At 37.5% G+C, this 19,846-nt stretch overlaps 1 protein-coding gene and 1 long non-coding RNA gene across 2 annotated transcripts in view; one reads left to right on the forward strand and one right to left on the reverse strand.

Moving 5' to 3' along the window:
* ism2a (isthmin 2a) overlaps positions 1 to 19,846 on the forward strand; it is a 46,193-nt gene that overhangs the window by 1,931 nt on the left and 24,416 nt on the right. Inside the window, exons 2-3 of the mRNA XM_087290312.1 lie at positions 13,425 to 13,667; positions 18,879 to 19,164. Of these exons, the coding sequence (XP_087146438.1) occupies positions 13,425 to 13,667; positions 18,879 to 19,164 (529 nt within the window). The remainder of the gene's footprint in view (positions 1 to 13,424; positions 13,668 to 18,878; positions 19,165 to 19,846) is intronic.
* Positions 4,880 to 12,941, reverse strand: LOC141378545 (uncharacterized). Its single transcript, XR_015513250.1, has 3 exons — positions 12,759 to 12,941; positions 12,114 to 12,211; positions 4,880 to 6,174 (listed from the first exon to the last, which is right to left on the reverse strand). It is a non-coding gene; the product is annotated as an uncharacterized LOC141378545 (long non-coding RNA).

Consider the following 19,846-nt stretch of genomic DNA (forward strand, 5'->3'; position numbering starts at 1 on the left):
CATATTGATGTCAAAAACTGACATTTGTCAGGTATGGCAACCAAAATCTAACATCTGATAGATGTCATAGTGGTAACGTGACATCCACACAACATCAAGCTGTAACATCATTAGACATTGATATTTGGTTGATTTTATGTTGGAAGTTGACGTCGACCTGACTTTAAGTTCTGAAGTCAAACCGTTTTTTATTTCCAAACAAAACGCAACATCCTCAAGGCATTAAGGTACAACTTCAATTTAACACCATGTTAACATCTTGTGCCTGCTGGGTGTTTCAGGTCATTTCGGTCATCATACACTAAACCGTCTAATCCATCATCTTCTCATCAGTGACATGCATCTAAACAGTCTCTGAGTCAATGGGTGTAAATATTTTGTATGTCTTCTTGGACATTTTTATGCTTCCAAATATTTTGCTGCAATTATAAATCGCCCATGTCTTGAGGTAGTTCATTAAGATGCGATTTACTTTCTATGTGTGGTTTGATTGGACAAGAATCACAGGACTGATTTTTATAATAATAAATTTTGTTACTTTACACCACTGATAACAATATTAATGTGTTTTGCTGTTTAGCTTTGGTCAACAGAAGAAGCTATATATAGGGAAGATTACGACTAGTTGTCACATGGGATATATTCCAGTGTAAACTCTCAGGCGAAAACCTTGATCAGCACATATTCAAAAAGTTCTAATATATTTTTAAATGTACTAATACTTTCCTAGTACTGGGTTGCCACTGTTTAAATATGCTGGATAAGTTGGCGGTCCATTCCACTGTGGCGATCCCCAATGAATAAAGGGACTTAGCCCAAGGAAAATGAATGTACCAATACCCCTAAACAGTGAATCGATATATTTGATGACAACTACAGTAGCCCCAGTCTTCTCTCCTGTGTACCAGAACTCAATGAATTCAAATAAGTCTTTATATAGAGCAGCAGGTGTCAGACAGGTAGTGTATAAATCTCATTTTATCTCATATAATATCACTTCATATCCAGAAAGAGCCGGGAATAAGTTTCTCTGAGGTCAAACCACACCGAAATGCAGTTTCCATAGTTAAAATGTGCTTAATGCCTGGAATGTCGGAGTGGTTAATTTACCCCATCTGTTAAATGATAAACCACAGTCTAATGTTCATGGCTTGTTTTGGGTATTTAATTCATTAATTTCTCCTTCAGCTGAAAAGTGAGGTCACATTGAATCCTGGGTTATGCAGTGACTTTTTTTTTTTCACGGATCAGCTTTATGGAGTGTTAACGCAGAGAGGAAATGCAAGCCCACCCCAGGCTGCCTTTTAATAGTCATTTTCCTCCTGAGAAGAATTTCGAACACAAGTCCACCATCCCAAAATGTAAAAACGAAAGCCCCTCATGCATCAATATAACAGATACTCCACTCTCTATGTAAAACCTAAGCAGGGGGTTAAAACACATCTTGCTCCAAGGTGCGAAGATCTTACAGAAAGCAGATCTCTGTGCGGTGATACTAGGGTGGGACAAGACCGTCTTTGTGCATTCTGCAAAAACATCACGTCTCCCCCACCTTTTAAGCCAATTGGGAAAGATGTTTTTATTAAAGTAGCCACCGGGGTTCATGCAGACATGGGAGGGCCATTGTTTCCCCTGCGCAACAGGAAGTCTTCGCTTTACACAAAAGCTGACACTTACTAATCTAAACAGCCAGCTGGAACCCGATACGCCACACTCTGGGAAATTGCATATGAGTTCAGCGGCCTTGGTGCTATAATTGATAAGCCCAATAATCACAGGGCTGTTCCTCTCCTCGACCCAAGCAGACACCAATTCCACAAATGGCGCCAAATTCTTGAGCCCCACTTCGAAGTTCATGTTGCCATTTCTTATGAGTCGGGTGCGGAAAGCTCTCAAATGTCCAGTGCTCTAATTGAGGTTAAGCTGTAACTGTAAACCATAATCTGTTAGCGAATGCCCTGGTAAGACGCTGCGAAAGGCTATATTCGAAGAATTTAATGAAGAAAACCCTGATAATATTTCACAAAAACCACCAGAACACACACATACCACCAGCTTGAATGTAGAAATAGATTTAATAACGTGCCTTCATATTGCTGAGTACAACTTTTTTTAGATCTTGGCCCTACAAAACATGTTGTGCAGCACCGAGATCTGATTATAAACATCTGAAGCTCGTAAAAAGAGCAGATATGCATCCAATTCACATTTGTTTTAAACTTTTAATGTTAATATAGTTGGTATCCAAAAGTGTAGTACCGCTGGTGCGCTTGGTACCAGTTGGTTATCGAGTGTCAACAGGAATTCCTCCTAGCGGGATGTGATTTCTGAGGCTTACATGACGTTAATGAACAGTGTTTGACACAAGCCATCTGAGAGAAGCCAGACGTGGATCTGTGTGGGATACTGTATATTCATCTATCCTTGAGTTTCACTTGCACGTCTTGCTGCAGCACAAAGAAGTGTTTTGTATGGAAACCCAGTTCTGCCTGTGTAAAAAACAATCAAGGTAAACGTGACAGTACGTCATAGAAACACAATCATGAAAGTCAGTTGCTTTTACTAGAAATTAAGTAACAAAAATAGTGTGATTTTTGAACAACAAATGTAAGAAATATAGTTGCGGTTTTGGGATATAAAGCTGAAATTATGATAAAGTTGTTTATTCCTATGAGGAATATAAGCTGGAATTATAAGATATGAAGTCATGTGCTGCGTCCCAATTCGCATACTTCTACTACGTCCTAAAAGTATGTACTTTTTTTGTGAAGGAAAAATATGTACTATTGAGTGTCTAAAAGAAAAGTGTGCAAGCTTACTTCACATACTTCTTCATCGTTAACAGGTCATTGTGTTGCTTAGTTCTGAGCCCTGTCAATCATCCACACATCATTCACATTTCTGTCATATTTAATTTCCTACGTTACTGGAGAAGCAGCAGCAGGTTAATCTTGTTAATATCCAAACACATCTTTATATAAGTTCAGTATTGTTGTTGCAGATAAAATATAACACAGAAAACGTGATTTAAATATTTTACAGTGGGCTAGATATTAATTTACAGTCATACAAGAATCTTTACCAAAGCCTCTCTACTTAACGGTTGGTCTCGCGCGTCCACCATGTTTGTAGTTTATTAACTTTTCCCTCTCGTTTGTAGTTCTAATCGAATTCACGTCCAACACGCAATGTACTGTGATCAATATCAGCTGTTAGTGTATGGACAGTTCTACACTTTAAATTTTTACCGGAATTAGTAAATCATCCGAGAACCGTTGACTTACTCTTTTCACCATAGTATGGTGAAGGACATACTAATTCTATTTTCAAGTACTATTTAGGATGGATAGTATGCAAATTGGGATGCAGCAATGGTTTTAAGAATGTTGCAGTTCCTAAAAATAAAGTATTGAAATATTAAGCCACAACATCCATTAACATTATATTATTTTAATATCATTTTAAATGTGTGAAAGTATACATTGTGAGAGATTAGATTATGAATGTGACATATTAGATATGAAGGGGCTATTTTTTTTTATAAATAATGAGGCCATCCAAAGAAAGTCCCAGCTTTGAGACTGGAAGTTGCATTTATGAGAAACAGTGATATGAGAAGTAAAGTGTGAAAGGTCTGGCTGCAGACCGGATGCACATGCAAGCTGAGACTGCATGCAGTATTCATGCATACACCTAACCTTACCTCTCACAATGACATAATAGCTCTATTGAGTGCATGTGTCTGAGATTGCATGTCTCAGCTTGCATGTGCAAGTCTGCAGCCAGATACTATTGGGTAAAGTTGCAGTTCATTAATTTTCATTTGGCTTAGTACCTTATTTATCAGACATGGCCACAGAGGAATGAACAGCCATCAATTATTCCAGCATATGTTTTACACAGCGGATGCCCTTTCAGCTGCAACCCAGTACTGGGAAACACCCATACACTTTTGCACTCACACATGCACTCATACACTACGGCCAATATAGGTCATCCAATTAACTTATAACGCATGTCTCTAGACTGTGGGAGAAACTGGACTACCCAGAGGAAACCTAGAGAACATGCAAACTCCACATAGAAATGCCAACTGGCCCAGCCAGGATTCGAACCAGTTACCTTCTTAATGTGAGGTGACAGTGCTAACCACTGAGCCACTGTGCCGCCCCTAAAGTTGCAGTTGTAAAATATAAAGTCGAAAATTTGACATATAAATCTGCAACAAAGTCACATTTATAAGAACTTAAACATTATAATTGTTGTAAACAGTGGTCGAATTGTAAAAAAAGTTGGGGTGGGTGGTGTACTGTAGCTACACTCACACAATGATAACAAAATAGGTCTAAATACAGTTTTAATTTGAGAAAATGATTTTTTAAATAACCACCAAGCGTTCTCTCTCAAAAACACACATATCCTTGTTTTTTACAGTATCATTAAGATAATGACTAAATATGAATTTACCTTTTTATTTCCAACACTTTTATTTACATAAGTTTTTACATTATACACACTGTTGTTAATCTAAAGGGGGTGGTAACAGGGGATGATAGTTTTACAAAGGGGATGCTTTTTTTCCATAAGGGGGATGCCAGTATCATTAGGATGACGATTAAAAATAAATTCACCTTTTTTTTTTACAACACTTTGTTTACCTTGTGTGGCCCAACTACATGAGCTTTTTTATATAAACTGAAATTAAATCAGGAGAAATATCTTTCAATCAGATTAAATCAACAAAATTCCTCTTGACAAAAAAAAAAGACGGTAAAGAAAAAACAAAGTTGGCATTTAGATATATTTACAGTTTATTTATTAATTGACTTTAAGGCGTAGGAGGTTGTAACGACGGGGAGATGACGCTCACAACAGAAGGTAGGATCCAAATGCAGGTTTTAATTGTTGTCAGGTAAGCAATGGTCAACAGGTATAAACAGATATATTCAGGCAGTCCAGAATCCTAATCAGTACACAGGCGAGAGGTCAAAAAAGCACGCGGCAGGCAGGGAGAACAAGAGTACAAAGCTAAGTCGAAAAAACACAGGAAACCAATACAGGATTAACGCATTGTAATGTCATCTATACAGTGAACAAGACTCGGCAAACTGAAGGGGTGAATGTGTGGCTTAAATAGTGTGTGTTAATCAGTCTCTGAAAGTCCTCAGGTGTGTGAATGTAATCAAGCTAGATGAGTGAGCAGGCGTGAGTGTCTGGGAGAAGTGCATGTATGCATATGTAGTCCAGAAGAAGGCGGATTTGTAGTCCTGTGTGTGTGTGAGTGTTTACCAGCGACATCTGGTGGTTAGATCTCGATGGTGATCATGACAGAGGTGGCATGAATGCAATGAACTTAATAATAAATTATTAATAAAGCAAAGAACTGTATTGCTCTTGTGCATGGCGCCTTATTACATTCCTGAGTTCTGATTGGTCAATTGTCATTGTTTATAAGTCATAAATTACCATAAGTAGAGAATTTTAATATTTAAGTTGCATGCTAAGTTTTACATTACACACACTTGTTGTTTATCTAAAGGAGATGGTGAGGGGGATGGTGGTTTTACAAAGGGGATGCTTTTTGCCATTTTTTTTTCCATAAGGGGGATGCCCCCTCCCCCAACCCCGGATCCCCCCTCAAAAAATGAATTGTGATCAATTAAGTTGTAACTACAAGACAATGCATTGTTATATAAGACCCTATAATGAGAAATACATTAACAATTTTTTACCCAGAGGCCGAAATGAGCTTAAATGCATGACATGCCAACAAGGAATAAAGACTTTTGACAGTGTGATTAATCCTTGGCTCAAAGAAAAACGTTCTTTTCCTTCTTTTTGGAAAAGAATAATCAAATCCATCCATTACATTGAATCAAGCCGCTCAGTTTTCTGTCGCTAATGCGTCCCACTTGCTTTCTTTCTAAGCGGTCAGAGGTAATGCTTAGCGAGAGTGATGGAGAAATCAGACTCTGAATGTTTCATGTGCTTTGGGACTTTGTTGCCTCTCCAGCTCTGGTCCCCTGATGTCTTCCCCTTGTTGTGGTGGCACTACGACTCAAGCATATTCCGCTCAAAGCATCCTCGCACCATGTGTGTGTGTGTGGTATTTATTTTGGCAGAGATGTATTCGTTTATTCTCATAGGTCTCAGCGCGCGTCCAGATGGCACGTCCTATAAAACACAATAACTGTTTGTGAGGGGAGATAACACATGGTACACTGATGCTGTTGAGGCATGCCAAAAGAATCAGATTGTAACATGGTGGTATGCTGGAAGAGAAAAAATACAGCGAAAGAATAACATACAGGCATGAAGACAATGATGGTCTCTGCCAGGATCTGGGCAGGATTCCATCATTACCGTGTCACTCTGCTCGCGAGTAGCATTGCTGTTTTACCTCTGCTGTTTCTGTTGGCCCTCTTAGTTGAGGAATTATGGCTTCAGGGACTTCTGTTCAAGTCAGTTATTGTGAGCCGCTTATTTCCCGTATTAACCTGTAGCACTCCTGTGAAATCATAGCCATCCCTTTCGTCTCAGCTGGTGTTTAAGCAGTTTCATCCATGTGAAGAAGGAGATTAATACAAATGGCGATGTTGAGTGAGGAGCTTATGTTGGCTTGACTTTTTCTCAGAGGTTTGATTATCGAATGATTGAAGGGGAAGGTATGAAAGATCTCTGGAAGGCGCACAAAGGAAGGAAACACTTGAAATCCTTCACTGCACTCACTACAGGCAGGCAGAGAAATCCTTGTTGATGGTAACATCTCATTGGTTTCCACACAGCTGTAAAAAATGGACAGTAGTTCCCAACTGCACTCCAACTGTGCACTTCGATTAGTCGATATGTTTGCACTGCTTCGAATTGTGATGTGTTGCTTCGCCATTTACTCTTTTCGAAGAGTGCGTTCACACTTTTTAGGTTTGATTCGATGAAAACAAAATCTGGTGCTATTACTTTGTTAGTGAGGTTCATTTAGATAAAGGTGAATGCTGCCATTTGAACCAAATAAGTGGACAGAAGCCATTAAAATAATGGGTTTTGGTCCACTTACAGTACGTTTCTTAATGAACTCTGATGCAGTTCAACTGGAATGCTACAAATGAAAGACATCTAAATGAACCAATAATAGGACATGATATCACAAGAATACTCAATCTTACCGGCTTATTCTCTTCATATATGTGTCCATATCAGATCACACCAGAAATGCAGTTGTAGGCAAAGTGAAAATTACATTACTTTATCTCTTGCTGCTGACCCAAGATCAAAATAGGCTATTTGTTATCCATCTTATGCAAATTTTGCAACAATCGTAGAAACAAATATGGCAAACATGGTAGGAAGTCTGTTTAAATTTCTTGCTGACATTTTGGGATTTACTTAGAGATGTTTAATGCTTCATTTAATATCACAAAAATCATAATTAATTTAAGATTTTTTTCTGATAATTTCTGATAATTGCTGATAATTTCTGAAGGGTAAAATAGTATGATTACTCACATTTTTTACATTATATTTGGAAATTACCTTAATAATGCAGCTTACTTCTTTCGAGGGTGAAAATCAATGCAACAGTTATTTAAATACAGCCTACTTATTTTCATTATCACTGTATTGGCAACAAGTAATTTGAATTATTTCAAAACTTAAACTTGGCAATAGGCATGGTTTGATAACTGTTTTCTAGGTATACTGCGGTTTAGAAAAGTCATGGTTTTAAAACTGCCAAAATTTTCTGTAATACTGTTCCTAAAGTATGTGTAAGATTTTTTATTTACATCTTATTGTAGTTTTTTAGGACAACAGTATCTACAGCAGAAAAAATATCCAAAGATGCTGTTTTTAAATTGTAAAAAAAATCTGTGTTTTTGAAACTAATGAAGACAGCTGAAGTCAGTGACTCATTTGAATTATTTAGCCTGACGTGTTTACTGCTCCAAACTATCATAAATCTTTCAAAAAATAGAATATCTTGTTTTCAAAGGGGAAAAAGTTTTTGTTTTTTACCCAGACATTTAAAAAGAATATATTTTAGAGCAGTGAGCACAATACCATGATACCCAGAAACTGTGATATTTTTATCCAGGGTTGTCATACCATTAAAATCTTATACCGGCCCATGCCTACTTGGCAATCAATAACATTTGAGCTTGGTCACATGTCCAGTGGCTTTCTAAAGATAAGATGATAGATGAGAGTACCCAGATAGCAAGCCGACGCTGAATCAATGTCAATGGTTATAATCGTCAGCATCAGTCATCAATCAAATTTCGACATTAAAAAAAAAAAGTCATCATTTGGTTGGTACGTCGGAAAGTTATAACATTGAGGATAAAACATTGATTCAATGTTGAAATGAAGTTGACTTTAACATAGGCTACCCGATGCATATAGTCGAAATTATAACATTGGTTCGATATTGAAGAGGAACAGGTAAGCTTTAAATCAACATTTATTTATCAGTTATGACTGTGTAACTAAAGTACCACTACCTAACATAAGTTTTGTATTTTTGAAAGTTTTAGTAATTTTAGAAATAAATGCCCTGTTTGGATATAATGAGCACTCCTTGGGGTGGTCTGAGGTAACGTTAAAATCTTGAGAAGATTGTTCAATTTAATGGTAGTTATTTTACATTTAACACGACAAATAGCAAAATAATGCTATTTGATTCATTATCAATGAAGGCTATATGATTTAATGATTTATATCATTTTAATTTAATAAATTAATGCTATATGATTCTTACATTACACGTCTTGTATAAACAAGTTTCATGAACATCAACTAAACATCACTAAAACAGTTTTTAGCTGATTCAGTTCAAGCAAAAGCGTAAGTAACAGCTTCAAACGAGTCACTCACTCACTGAGTTTGATTCAAACCAGCGCCATGTAAAATCTGACAGACTCACTAAAAAGAATCAGTTCATATGAGTCATTTGTTAGCATCGAACATCATGACTCGCGCTACGTACAGTACGAATGGGAAGCTGATGCGCAGAATGACAACATTGAATAGACGAGTACAAACTTTTCTCGCTAAGGTTTTATCTAATCATTAACGCTTTTTTTATCACAGCCAGGGATAAAGGCCTAAGTTGTAGTTGTATTGCGTCGAGAATCAATGAATTTGAAAACATTAATATCATCTTGACATTCGGTAATCACACGAAGGTCTTTCTCAGGCAACCTGCGTTCAACAAGTCAGAACATACTGAATGTTAATGGAAAAAAAATAATTATAATATAGCTTCCTCTTTCTTATCCTCGCCCCATGTGATGATGAACTTGAGCAGAGCGCCAGGGTGAAGTTTATCGTCTGGAGCAGAGGACATCTGTTTTGCGTGTGGGAGACACACAGGCAGTGAAGTGAGACAAGGCAGGCCATGCATGATCAGTAGAGAGAAGCTTTGATCAGTCAGACCCAAACACCCCCTTCTCTCCTTTGCTGCGTAAGAAAGGGAACATTGGGACCATCAAACCGAGCCTCATGGTGAGGAAGAGCAGAGATGCCACATGTTGAAATCCACCAAGATGATCTGGGTGGGTTGCACCAACAAGGATTTACGTGCGGAGTAGTTGATTTGGGTTTTATTTTTAATTTAATCAGCATCACCTAATTTTAACACACGTATTATCAAATATGTGATTAAAATATGTAATAAGGCTGTAATTTATTCTTCTTCAGTCTACAAATAGAGGTGTACAATATTACTGTCACATTTGAGTGACTTCAAAGGATTCATGCATGCAAGTGGTAGTAATTTGAATACAAATAAATCAAATAATAAGCTGCCAGTATATTGATCACTTTCAAATAATTAACCCATACATAATGAGAAAATGGCAGTGTATTAGGAGCTCATTTTGTAACCAATGGAAAATGATTTCTAACAATTAATGGAACAAATTGAGACAATATTTTAAGGAAATATTATATACAGTATATAAGGACACATAACATGACAGTTAGAAAAAAACCAAGATGAATCCAAATAAGTACATCAATTTTGAGAACCCTTAACCTTAGCAAGCAATTGTAAAGTTAATTCATGTCTGAAATTTAAATATTAGTTTAATGTGTCGGAGCTTTGGTTAATCCAGTTCATTGCCAAAAATTAAATCCAGGTTCAAACATCTCAACTTTCACACAAGTTGCTTTGTGTGAAAGTGTATTTCAGACATACAAAAGTCAATGAAAACATTTAATATGATCATACAAAGCTTCCTTAAACAAATTTTCACAGATTTAGTTATAATTAGCAATAAAGCTTTGTTTCTTGTTTATTGAACATAATCAACCTTTGTTGGTTTTAATCACGTCATAATTCTAGTTAATCCAGGTTCATTGTGGAATTCCAGGATCAAACCGATGCTTTAAATATAGCTTGTTGTTTTAAAAAGCAAAGTTTAATGTTTAGAGCAACAGAATTATTATATAACCCTTGATTTGATCTAGATTAAATCTCAATCTTTGTTGGTGCAACCCTCCCTGAGAGTTTGAGATGCCGATTTCAAAGTAAGGCTGATGTAGTGGCTTTCAGTATGATGTGGGCATGATGAGGACATATGTGTCTCTTCCTGATTTATGCGTGTGTGTTGCTGTTCTTTTGAAGTCTCTGGTGGCTTATAGACAGGGCCTCCATGAGAAGCCTTTGAAGCGCAGCATGACCCAAAAATGTAAAGTCGAAACTGTGTTTCATCTGGTGCTTATTGCATGTTTGAGAGGATGCATGCAGCTAAAGACAACATGAACATTGACCCTTTTTATGTCTTGACACTTAAACGTTCCTGAGCCTTTTCTGCACAATTCGTCAATGTATATTTTAAAGAAATAGAAAAAGTTGGTTTTGTATTATGTGTGGGTCGGGGGAAAAATAGAGCAAAAAAAAAATTTAAGTAGTTAATAATAGAACCAAAATGTAGGAGCCGTGTTTCATTTCAGGCTGTGATAATCTTTTATTCTTTTCATTTCGACAAAAGCATTTTCTTCTTATTTTCAAGCTAAGGCATCCGATTTTGGTGTCCACATCAAATAAATCAAGTCTAAATCATCTTTCAAATGACCAATGTAAAACAAAATGTCAAAATATAGGTGACATAATGTTATTTTGCCATTTAGTGTAACATATATTTTTATGTAACAACATAAATATCCTGATCTAATTAAAAAGTTTTATATTGACACGTGATACTAAACACATACTCAAATTTATATTAGTTTAAATGACACGAAATGAAAACAAGAAATCTTCTTGCTTCTAGCTTTAAAAAATTGGTAAAACCTGGGCAAATTGATTGAATGATAAACAGATTTCTAATGAGTTACCCAGCAGGCACACAACGTCATAAGACATTAACATTAGGTTAGATTTAGGTCGTGACCAAAATTCAAAGTCTAGGCAGCATCTAAGGAAAACGTTATTTTGACGTCCAATAACGAAGACAAATGACAATGATATTTGGTTGATTTTAGGTTGGAAAGTGACCAAAATCCAACATTGAACCAACATCTTAAACCAACGTTATATTGACATCAAATACTGACATTGACATATATTCATCAGGTAAGGCAACCAATCCAAGGTCGCAGAGATGTTGTAGTGATAACATCTATTCAACGTCAAGCTGTAACATGATTAGATGTTGATATTTGGTTGATTTTAGGTTGGACATTGACGACGGCTTGACGTTGGGTTCTGACGTCAGCACGAATTTCTTTTCCAAGCAAAATGCAACGTCGCCACGACATTTTGTACAACGTCAATCTGATATCATGTTGACGTCCTGTGCCTGCTGGGTAATTGTTGTTTATCCAATGTTTTTTGGTATATCTGGTTAAACATGGTTGACAAGTGTTTGGTGTTTAATAAAGTTTTATAAACTGATTTCGAGAGGAGCATGTGATATGATTGATTGTGGCTGGCCTTGGATCAGTAATCATTGCTAATTTAATCAGATATCATTGCTAGACCAATCAGATGAATTCTAGCCCCCAATAAATAAGCCCATTCATCCTACTTTCTTCATCTTTGTTTTTGAAAAAAAAAAAACTTGCACCCCATCTCCCCCTTTCTTCCTTTACTAGGGAAAGCTCTCAAGACCTACCTGATCTTGAACCCCCTGTTGTGCTACATGCCCAGGCGGTAGCCCTGGGCTCTAGTATCTCTGAGCTCAGGATTCTCTCCCGGGACAGCATGCCAAATCTACAATTATATCAAGCAAAATCTAAGTGTGAATTCTCAAAACTATTACACCGAATGTCTTTTTATTCGATGTAAATAATGGTAAACACAATTCTGTTTCAGTACTGTTTGATCGTTTATGATTTGATAATGGTTTTTTGTTTCATATTTATTGAGAATGCGAATCGGGTCATTTAAGTTTTATTTTTTTATATTTACTTCATGAATAATCTTTAAGACATTACAGAATCTGATTCAGCTTGAAGAAACATGGTAATGTTTTACTTACAGTTACATTGTAAAGCATTACACACTTTAAACAATACAATTATATTTAATCACTTTAAAATGCCTTAACATGTTAAAACAAATCACCATCATCTGTCTGATTCTTGAGGTTTGAGACTTTAGGTTGACATGATTAGTAAGAACCAGCCAAGTGCTTTAGAGTACTGTCATAGTTTGAGGACAACGGGAAGCCTTTTTTGTTCCCTCACAGACTGCATGTCTCCATATTAAAGTAAACCAGATGAAAGAGATACATATCCCTTAATGTGTAATCATTTACCTGCATGCACCGTCCCGACTCTTGAGTCTTCCTCCAGGAATTTGCAGGCCCACTCCATTCGCTGAACGCGGCATTACCCGTAATGTCAAACAGCTGTCAAGAGAGTGAGCCATGACTGTCTCAGAATGAGCGGCAACAGCAAGCATGCGATTCCTCTTCCTTGTTGATGTTTCTCTGCTGTCTGTTTTGTTATGTTGCTAATGGTAACCCAGCAGAGCATCGATTGACAGATATGCACCGTGGAAATCAAAGAAGTCGAAGAGCACTTTTTGTATACGAAACCTTGAAAGAGACCTTCCAGAGGTCTGGGAAACAGGCTTTTCCTGCATCATTAAAGTAAAAGAATTATTGCTATGATTTTTACTAATCCTGTTCCAAAATCCACCTGATATGCTGTCATGTGTTAGACGTTTCACTCCAGATGGGTTTATTTGAAACCCAGACATCTTTTTCATTCAGGCCGTAAGGTCACAGCTGTATAGATTTGATATGGTGATGAACTAAGACAGATCTTCTAACTTCTTTACGTGCATGACGAAATTTCTCTGAAGTTATTTATCTTTGGGCTTTTCTAGAGGCTTTATGCATATAGGGAATCTATCTGAACAAGCCTCGCTGGATCACCAGATGTTCCTTTCATGAGGATACTCTATGTGTTTTTTACAGGTTAGAGGTCATGGTGGCTCCAAGGATGTCAAGCAGTCTTTGCAAGACATTCAGGGTCAAAACCAACTAAGGAGCGAGTTGCCTTTGCCTCGCCGTCATAAAAGGAGATGGTCACGGATTCACTCGGAGGGAGTCCTTCCCAAACCTGCTCCAGAGGAAGAAGAGGAAACCTTCATTTTAGACCTGAAGAACTTCCCTGACCTTGCCAATGCAGACCTGGGCTCCCAGAACCCAAACATTCAAGTAAGACCAAGCTCAATCTCACTTTATTGTTACTCTGATTGCTACAAAATCAAATTTCTTCCTATATATACATGATTTTTAAGAAAAAAATCAATGTTTACATGATCTTGGACCATATGAAAATGAGGTCAATAGACTAAATCAGTCATTTTCTGTCTTGGGGGTCTTGGGTTTCTTTTCGTTGTTTGTCTATATATCTTGGCATTAGTTCTTCTTTAGACAGTTGTTAATATTATAAGGGTAGTTTGTTATTCCAGATATGTTTAACATCTCAACGTTCCCAAAACCTTGTCATTTCTTTCCTTAGGGTGAACTTAATCATTGTATAATGAGTTAGGTAATGGATTGATTTTACTTGGCAACAGTTTGTGGTGAATGTAATTAACCTATGCACTCATTGTTTCACTGTTATTGCTGCTGTGATTGCAGTAGGGACTTCAGTTTTCTGTGCTTTTGCTGGTCATGTCACAGCTGCCGCTAAACCGGAGAGGCCTCTTAAATTACCCCAAGCGAGACCTTTATTCTGGTGTAGCTCATTTCAGCCACACTGCTCAAAGTTCTGCATAGTGTACGCAAAAAAAATCCCAAGAAAATCCAGGAGGTGAAAGGCCAGAGTATTATTTTAACAGCCACTTTTAATGCTCCCTCCAAGAGCAGATCCCAATCTTTAAATGTTTTTACAACACCGGTAAAGAAGGGATTTTTATATTTTTAGTACTGTTATGAAGTTTATGTGTGTAAGTGGACTTGAGAGGAAACGAAGTTAGACTTAGGGGAAAAAATACACAGGAGATCCCTGGTAAGCAAATTCACTTTTATAATAGGGAAAATTCCAAAGTCTTCCAAGTGGAATGGGTCCATCTTTCGTACTCTTTAGAAAAGCTATTTTGTTTTTATGTGTCTCCAATATTATGTAAAAAGACAGGGAGGGTTTGTCAAACATCAAAACATTCAAAGTTTAAGCTTAGACTATCAAAATATTTCACCATGTCTTACTGAAGAAATCCACTGAAATGTAGTTTATAGTTTATATACAAAACATTGAAATGTCAGACATCTTAAGAGCAAGAAACCTTTAATAACATATCAAAAGATGGGATGCAACAATTATAGATTTTGAGATTTGAAAACTCCTTATATATTTAAAGTGTTATTTATTGCTGCTCAGTAACCAAATACAGCACAAAATATTAATAAAAACAAACAATAGTCAATTTCTCTGTGGACTTAAATATAAGTGAATTAGTTTTTTGACATTTAAACAAGTAATAATTTTAGACTGAATAAATAAAAATACAAATAATTTTTCTAATGTAAATCTAAGCTACATAAATATTTATTTTTTTAAATGTAGTAAAAGGCTGCTGAACCTCTGAGGCCACTTTTAATCAACAACATTGTTTGGTATTTTCATTTTGTATTTCTTGTTGGAGTAGAAATGTCTATATTCCATACAAAGTACGAAGCTGATCGGTCCAGTTCCTGTCACATGACCTTTTGGTGCACTTATGGCATTTTTTCATCTAGGTGCACCTGGAAAGTGTGAATGGGTCAATCACAACATGCGCACAAGTCTTGCACCTACATTGGAAATAACGAACTTGCGTGCACAAAAGACGTGACACATGTTCTTAATAGCCCCTGGTTAATAGCCTCATCAATAGGTAATGCAGTGTGACGTTAGCCACGGCGTGGGCTATGCGACTGCACGAAGGCTGTGCCAGACCATACGCATACGGAGAAGTATAAATCAGCCTTAACCCTCGGTGTACAAGCTTGGAACTTTAAAACAGTGCACAGTTGCAGCAGTTTTGTTTCGTGCAGAAACGCGATGTTGAGAAGCCTTTGCGATTAATTAACCATGATGAATAAAATAATACCTTACATTTATATAGCGCTAGACACTCAAATTGCGTACATAATGGGGAGAATCTCCTCATCCACCACCAGTGTGCAGTTTCCGACTGGATGATGCAACAGCTGTCATATTGTGCCAAACCGCACATCAGCTAATTGGTGGAGATAAGACAAAGTATGGGTATGGTTAGGAGGCCATAATGGACAAAGGCCAGTGGGCAAATTTGGGCAGGGTGTCAGGGTTAAACCCTTTCTCTTTTTTTTTTATGACCACAGAGAGTCAAGACTTTGGTTTAACATACCATCCAAAAGACAGCACTCACTGAGCAGTATAGAGTCCCCTTCAATATATTGGGGTGTTAGGACCCACACAGACTGCAGGTTGAGCGCTTCCTGCTGGCCTCACTAACATCACTTACGGCAGCAACTTAGCTTTTTCCACATGGTCTCCCATTCAGCTACTGACCGGGTGCAACCCTGCTTAGCTTCAGTGGGCGAACATGTGAGAGTTGCAGAGAGCTGGCTGCCGGCAAATAATAGTGAAATTGGTTGCATCCTTTATCAAAATACTTTGATCTTTTATTGTAAAGACCCAAAATACTTTCCATTTTAGAGCTTGATATTTTGCCAATCCCCTTCAAACTAGTATGATTTACCCATTTGTGAGTCTTTGATATATAAATTACTTTTAGCAGGTTTGGTTATAAAAATTATGTTTGCAGTATTTTTTAAAGTTCAAAATACTTCTATGCCATCTTTTTTTTCCATGACTCACCATTATTGAGTGGAAGCAAATTTGTTAAAAAGAAGCTTAGATCTCTTAAACATCTGTGTTCCCATTAAACTTAAATTTGCCATTTAATGGACCTCCAGTGATCTATACCCTGGATGTTTTTGTCTTGAAAACAGTGTCTTGTGTTCTTGTGAAGTATCAGAGTAGAATAGAGCTATGATTAGTTCAAGGAGGAGGTGGAGGCCGACTGTTGTAAACAGTGCAGTTACAGTAGCGTAATCACCCACTCTAAACTGCTCTGTGCCTTTATAAACAGCTGCTGCAGCCATCAGATTGTTACGCTGAAGGGGAAATAAACAACCAGTCTTTTGTCTTGGCCTGCTGGAACACTTGCTATCGTTTTCCTGGTCTGTCTGACTTGGGTTCTGCAAGCCCAAGCATGCATAGAACAAATCTGTCACCTCAAAACATCTTGTGAAATAAACAAACAGGAGAGTAAAGACAATTTTGAACTTTGAATGGTAAAGCATAGTATTTAATGGGCTGATAGAGTTCTCATCAGTTGTTTCTCCACCGTGGCCTTGCTTACACCAGGTATTAAGTTTAGTTTATGTCGATCACAAGTGGACAATGCTAAATACAAGTGAAAACAGGATCTGGAACGCTTGGAGTATGTCCACTTTAGGTATTTGAAGATGCATTAGCTCAGATTTCCTGCACAGTATGGACTCTCAACTTGTTGAATGCGTGTGAACACCCACTAAACACCACCTCTTTACTGCCTACTGACATATTTTTTAAACATTAGGGGACATAATATTAAAGTGTGCTACACAGACAAATTTTATCTTTATTGTGTGAAATCACAATATGATAGATGATGCCAACCTTCGAAGACTTCAAGGACAACACATGCACCTATTAAACAAATATACCTCATATATGTTTATATATAATAACTTTAACTGTTGAAAGCTATTAGTTACTAGTTAATTAGTTAAAGTTATTACTAATAAAGTCTTGGTAACTAATAACCATAACTTTTTCAAATTTGATTATTGTCAAATTATTTTAAAAAGTACTGTACAAATAAACTTGAATTGAACTGAATTTAAGTAATAAGGTTAAAGGTGAAAATGTATGTAAAATATACATTATTACCAGTCCTTATTCTAATGCTGGGTTCACAACAAAAGCAAAATTAAGTATTTGTGTAAGTATATTACATAAAAAGTCAATACAAATATGTGAATATAGGTAAATTTCTGCCAGATGGCATGAATGATACAAACTCACAGTGTTCCGCATAGTTTTTCAGATTAGATCCGATCAAAATCAAAAGCTGCTGGCTGCTCTTTGTATACTTTTTTGTGTTTATATGTAAATTGAATTAATTTATTTCTCAATTTTCCCATAGATGCCTCAAATAATTTCAAAAAGTGATTTAAAATAGACAAAAGATACAGATTGTAACACTAGGTGTATACTCGATTGGGTTTGCCACATTTAAATGATGTCTTAATACTAGATACAAATGGCCTGTGGCAGGAGTTTACCATTTAGTTTTAGGAATTTATTCAATTAATATTTTAATTAACAATCTAAAAAGAGAACTCATTTGATCTTACTTTTCTCAATTGCCAAAAAAGATACTAAAAAAAGCTTTCAGTAGTGTTTTTTTTTTTTTTACATAAATTCTAGATCAGTGTTTCCCAACCATGTTCCTGGAGGGCCACCAACAATGCATGTTTTGGGAGTCTCCTTTGTCTGTCACACCCATTATAGGTCTTTCAGACTCTGCTAATGAGCTGGTGATCTGAATCAGGTGTGTTTGGTTAAGGAGACCTGAGCTGCGTCCCAAATGGCACACTATACACTATGCACTCATGCACTATGTACTTATGCACTTACACACTCAACAGGATAGTATACGCATGTAGTGTCGTCCCAAATGGCACACTAATGTTTTTTTACTAAGCGGAAACTCAAACCGTTTCCCTGATGACGTTTGACGGTTGCCAAATCAGTGAAATAAACGACCAAATTATCAAATATTACCTGCCGTGAGTGTTGCCGCATTCACCATCGGGAGGCACTATAATCACTCTCGTAGAAGAATTTTGTTCTCACCATCCAAAATAAATAAAGTTATTCAACATGTGCGTCCGATAGCTCCGCCTCTTCCGCTACGTAAGCAAACCTGCGGTCGTTGAGTGCGTGAAGTGTCCATCATTACATACTTCATTTTAGCGGCTGAATGAGTGCATCATCCGGGTAATTAAAGTGCACTTATTATTTTTAGAGTTTTCAGTGTGAACACACTACTTACACTATTTATACTACAAAATGGCGTAGAATAGTACATAAGTATGCGATTTGGGACGCAGCTCTGGAAAATGTGCTCCAGGAACGTGGTCCTTCTAGATGGCCCAAACTGGTATTTAACTGATCAAAACGTGTAGATGATTGGAGATAGATTCAAAGTGATTTGGGCTGATAGGTCATCTTCAACCAGCAACTGGTTAGCGTGTTCCAAAATCCAGTTTGACCACCCTAAACAGGGTTTTGTAGAATTATGCATTGATTTCAGATAAACATAGAAATTTTAATCACTCTCCTAGGTGACCATTGAGGTTGTGGACAGCCCACAGATGGAGATTGAGATGGATCTGGCCAAGGAGAGCAGGAACGACTGGTCCTTGAGCTCGGAGGAATGGCTAGGCCATAAAAAGCTCTTCTGGCCACTGTTTTGGGAATACCACGACTCCAGTCAGGAAGGTCCCGGGCAAGGCAGTCTGGAGGAGAATGAGGAGGACCTCATCTATGAAGGAGAAGACTCCTTTTTGAGTGGTGTGGGTGCAGACTGGAACAGTCGATGGAAGGGCTGGGACTCTACGGACAATTACGGTAAAAAAAGGACTTTTTTTCTTAGATAGAGTTTGTAAGGGGCAGCGCGGTGGTGCAGTGGGTAGCCCTGTCGCCTCATAGCAAGAAGGTCACTGGTTCGAGTCTCAATTGGGTCAGTTGGCATTTCTGTGTGGAGTTTGCATGTTTTCCCCGCGTTCGCGTGGGTTTCCTCTGGCTGCTCCGGTTTCCTCCACAAGTCCGAAGACATTCGCTATAGGTCACAGGTGTCAAACTCAGTTCCAAAAGGGCCGCAGCTCTGCACAGTTTAGTTCCAACCCTAATTAAACACACCTGATCAAACTAATTGAGTCCTTCAGGCTTGTTTGAAACTTACAGGTAAGTGTGTTGGAGCAGAGTTGGAACTAAACTGTGCAGGGCTTCGGCCCTCCAGGAATTGAGTTTGACACCCCTGCTATAGGTGAATGGGGGAAGCTAAATTGGCTGTAGTGTGTATGTGTAGGAAGGGGAGTGTATGAGTGTTTCCCATTGATAGGTTGCAGCTGGAAGGGCATCCGCTGCGTAAACACACATGCTGGATAAGTTGGTGGTTCATTCTGCTGTGGCGACTCCGACCCTAGACTAATAAAGGCAGTAAGCCGAAAGGAAAATGAATAAATGAGAGTTTGTGAGTCCACAAAAAAAAAAAAAAATGACTGGATTAAAATGTTTTCATATTTTTCCA

The sequence above is a fragment of the Danio rerio genome, chromosome 17 (assembly GCF_052040795.2).
Source record: "Danio rerio strain M-AB ecotype USA chromosome 17, GRCz13ab, whole genome shotgun sequence".
Classification (NCBI taxonomy): Eukaryota; Metazoa; Chordata; class Actinopteri; order Cypriniformes; family Danionidae; genus Danio; species Danio rerio.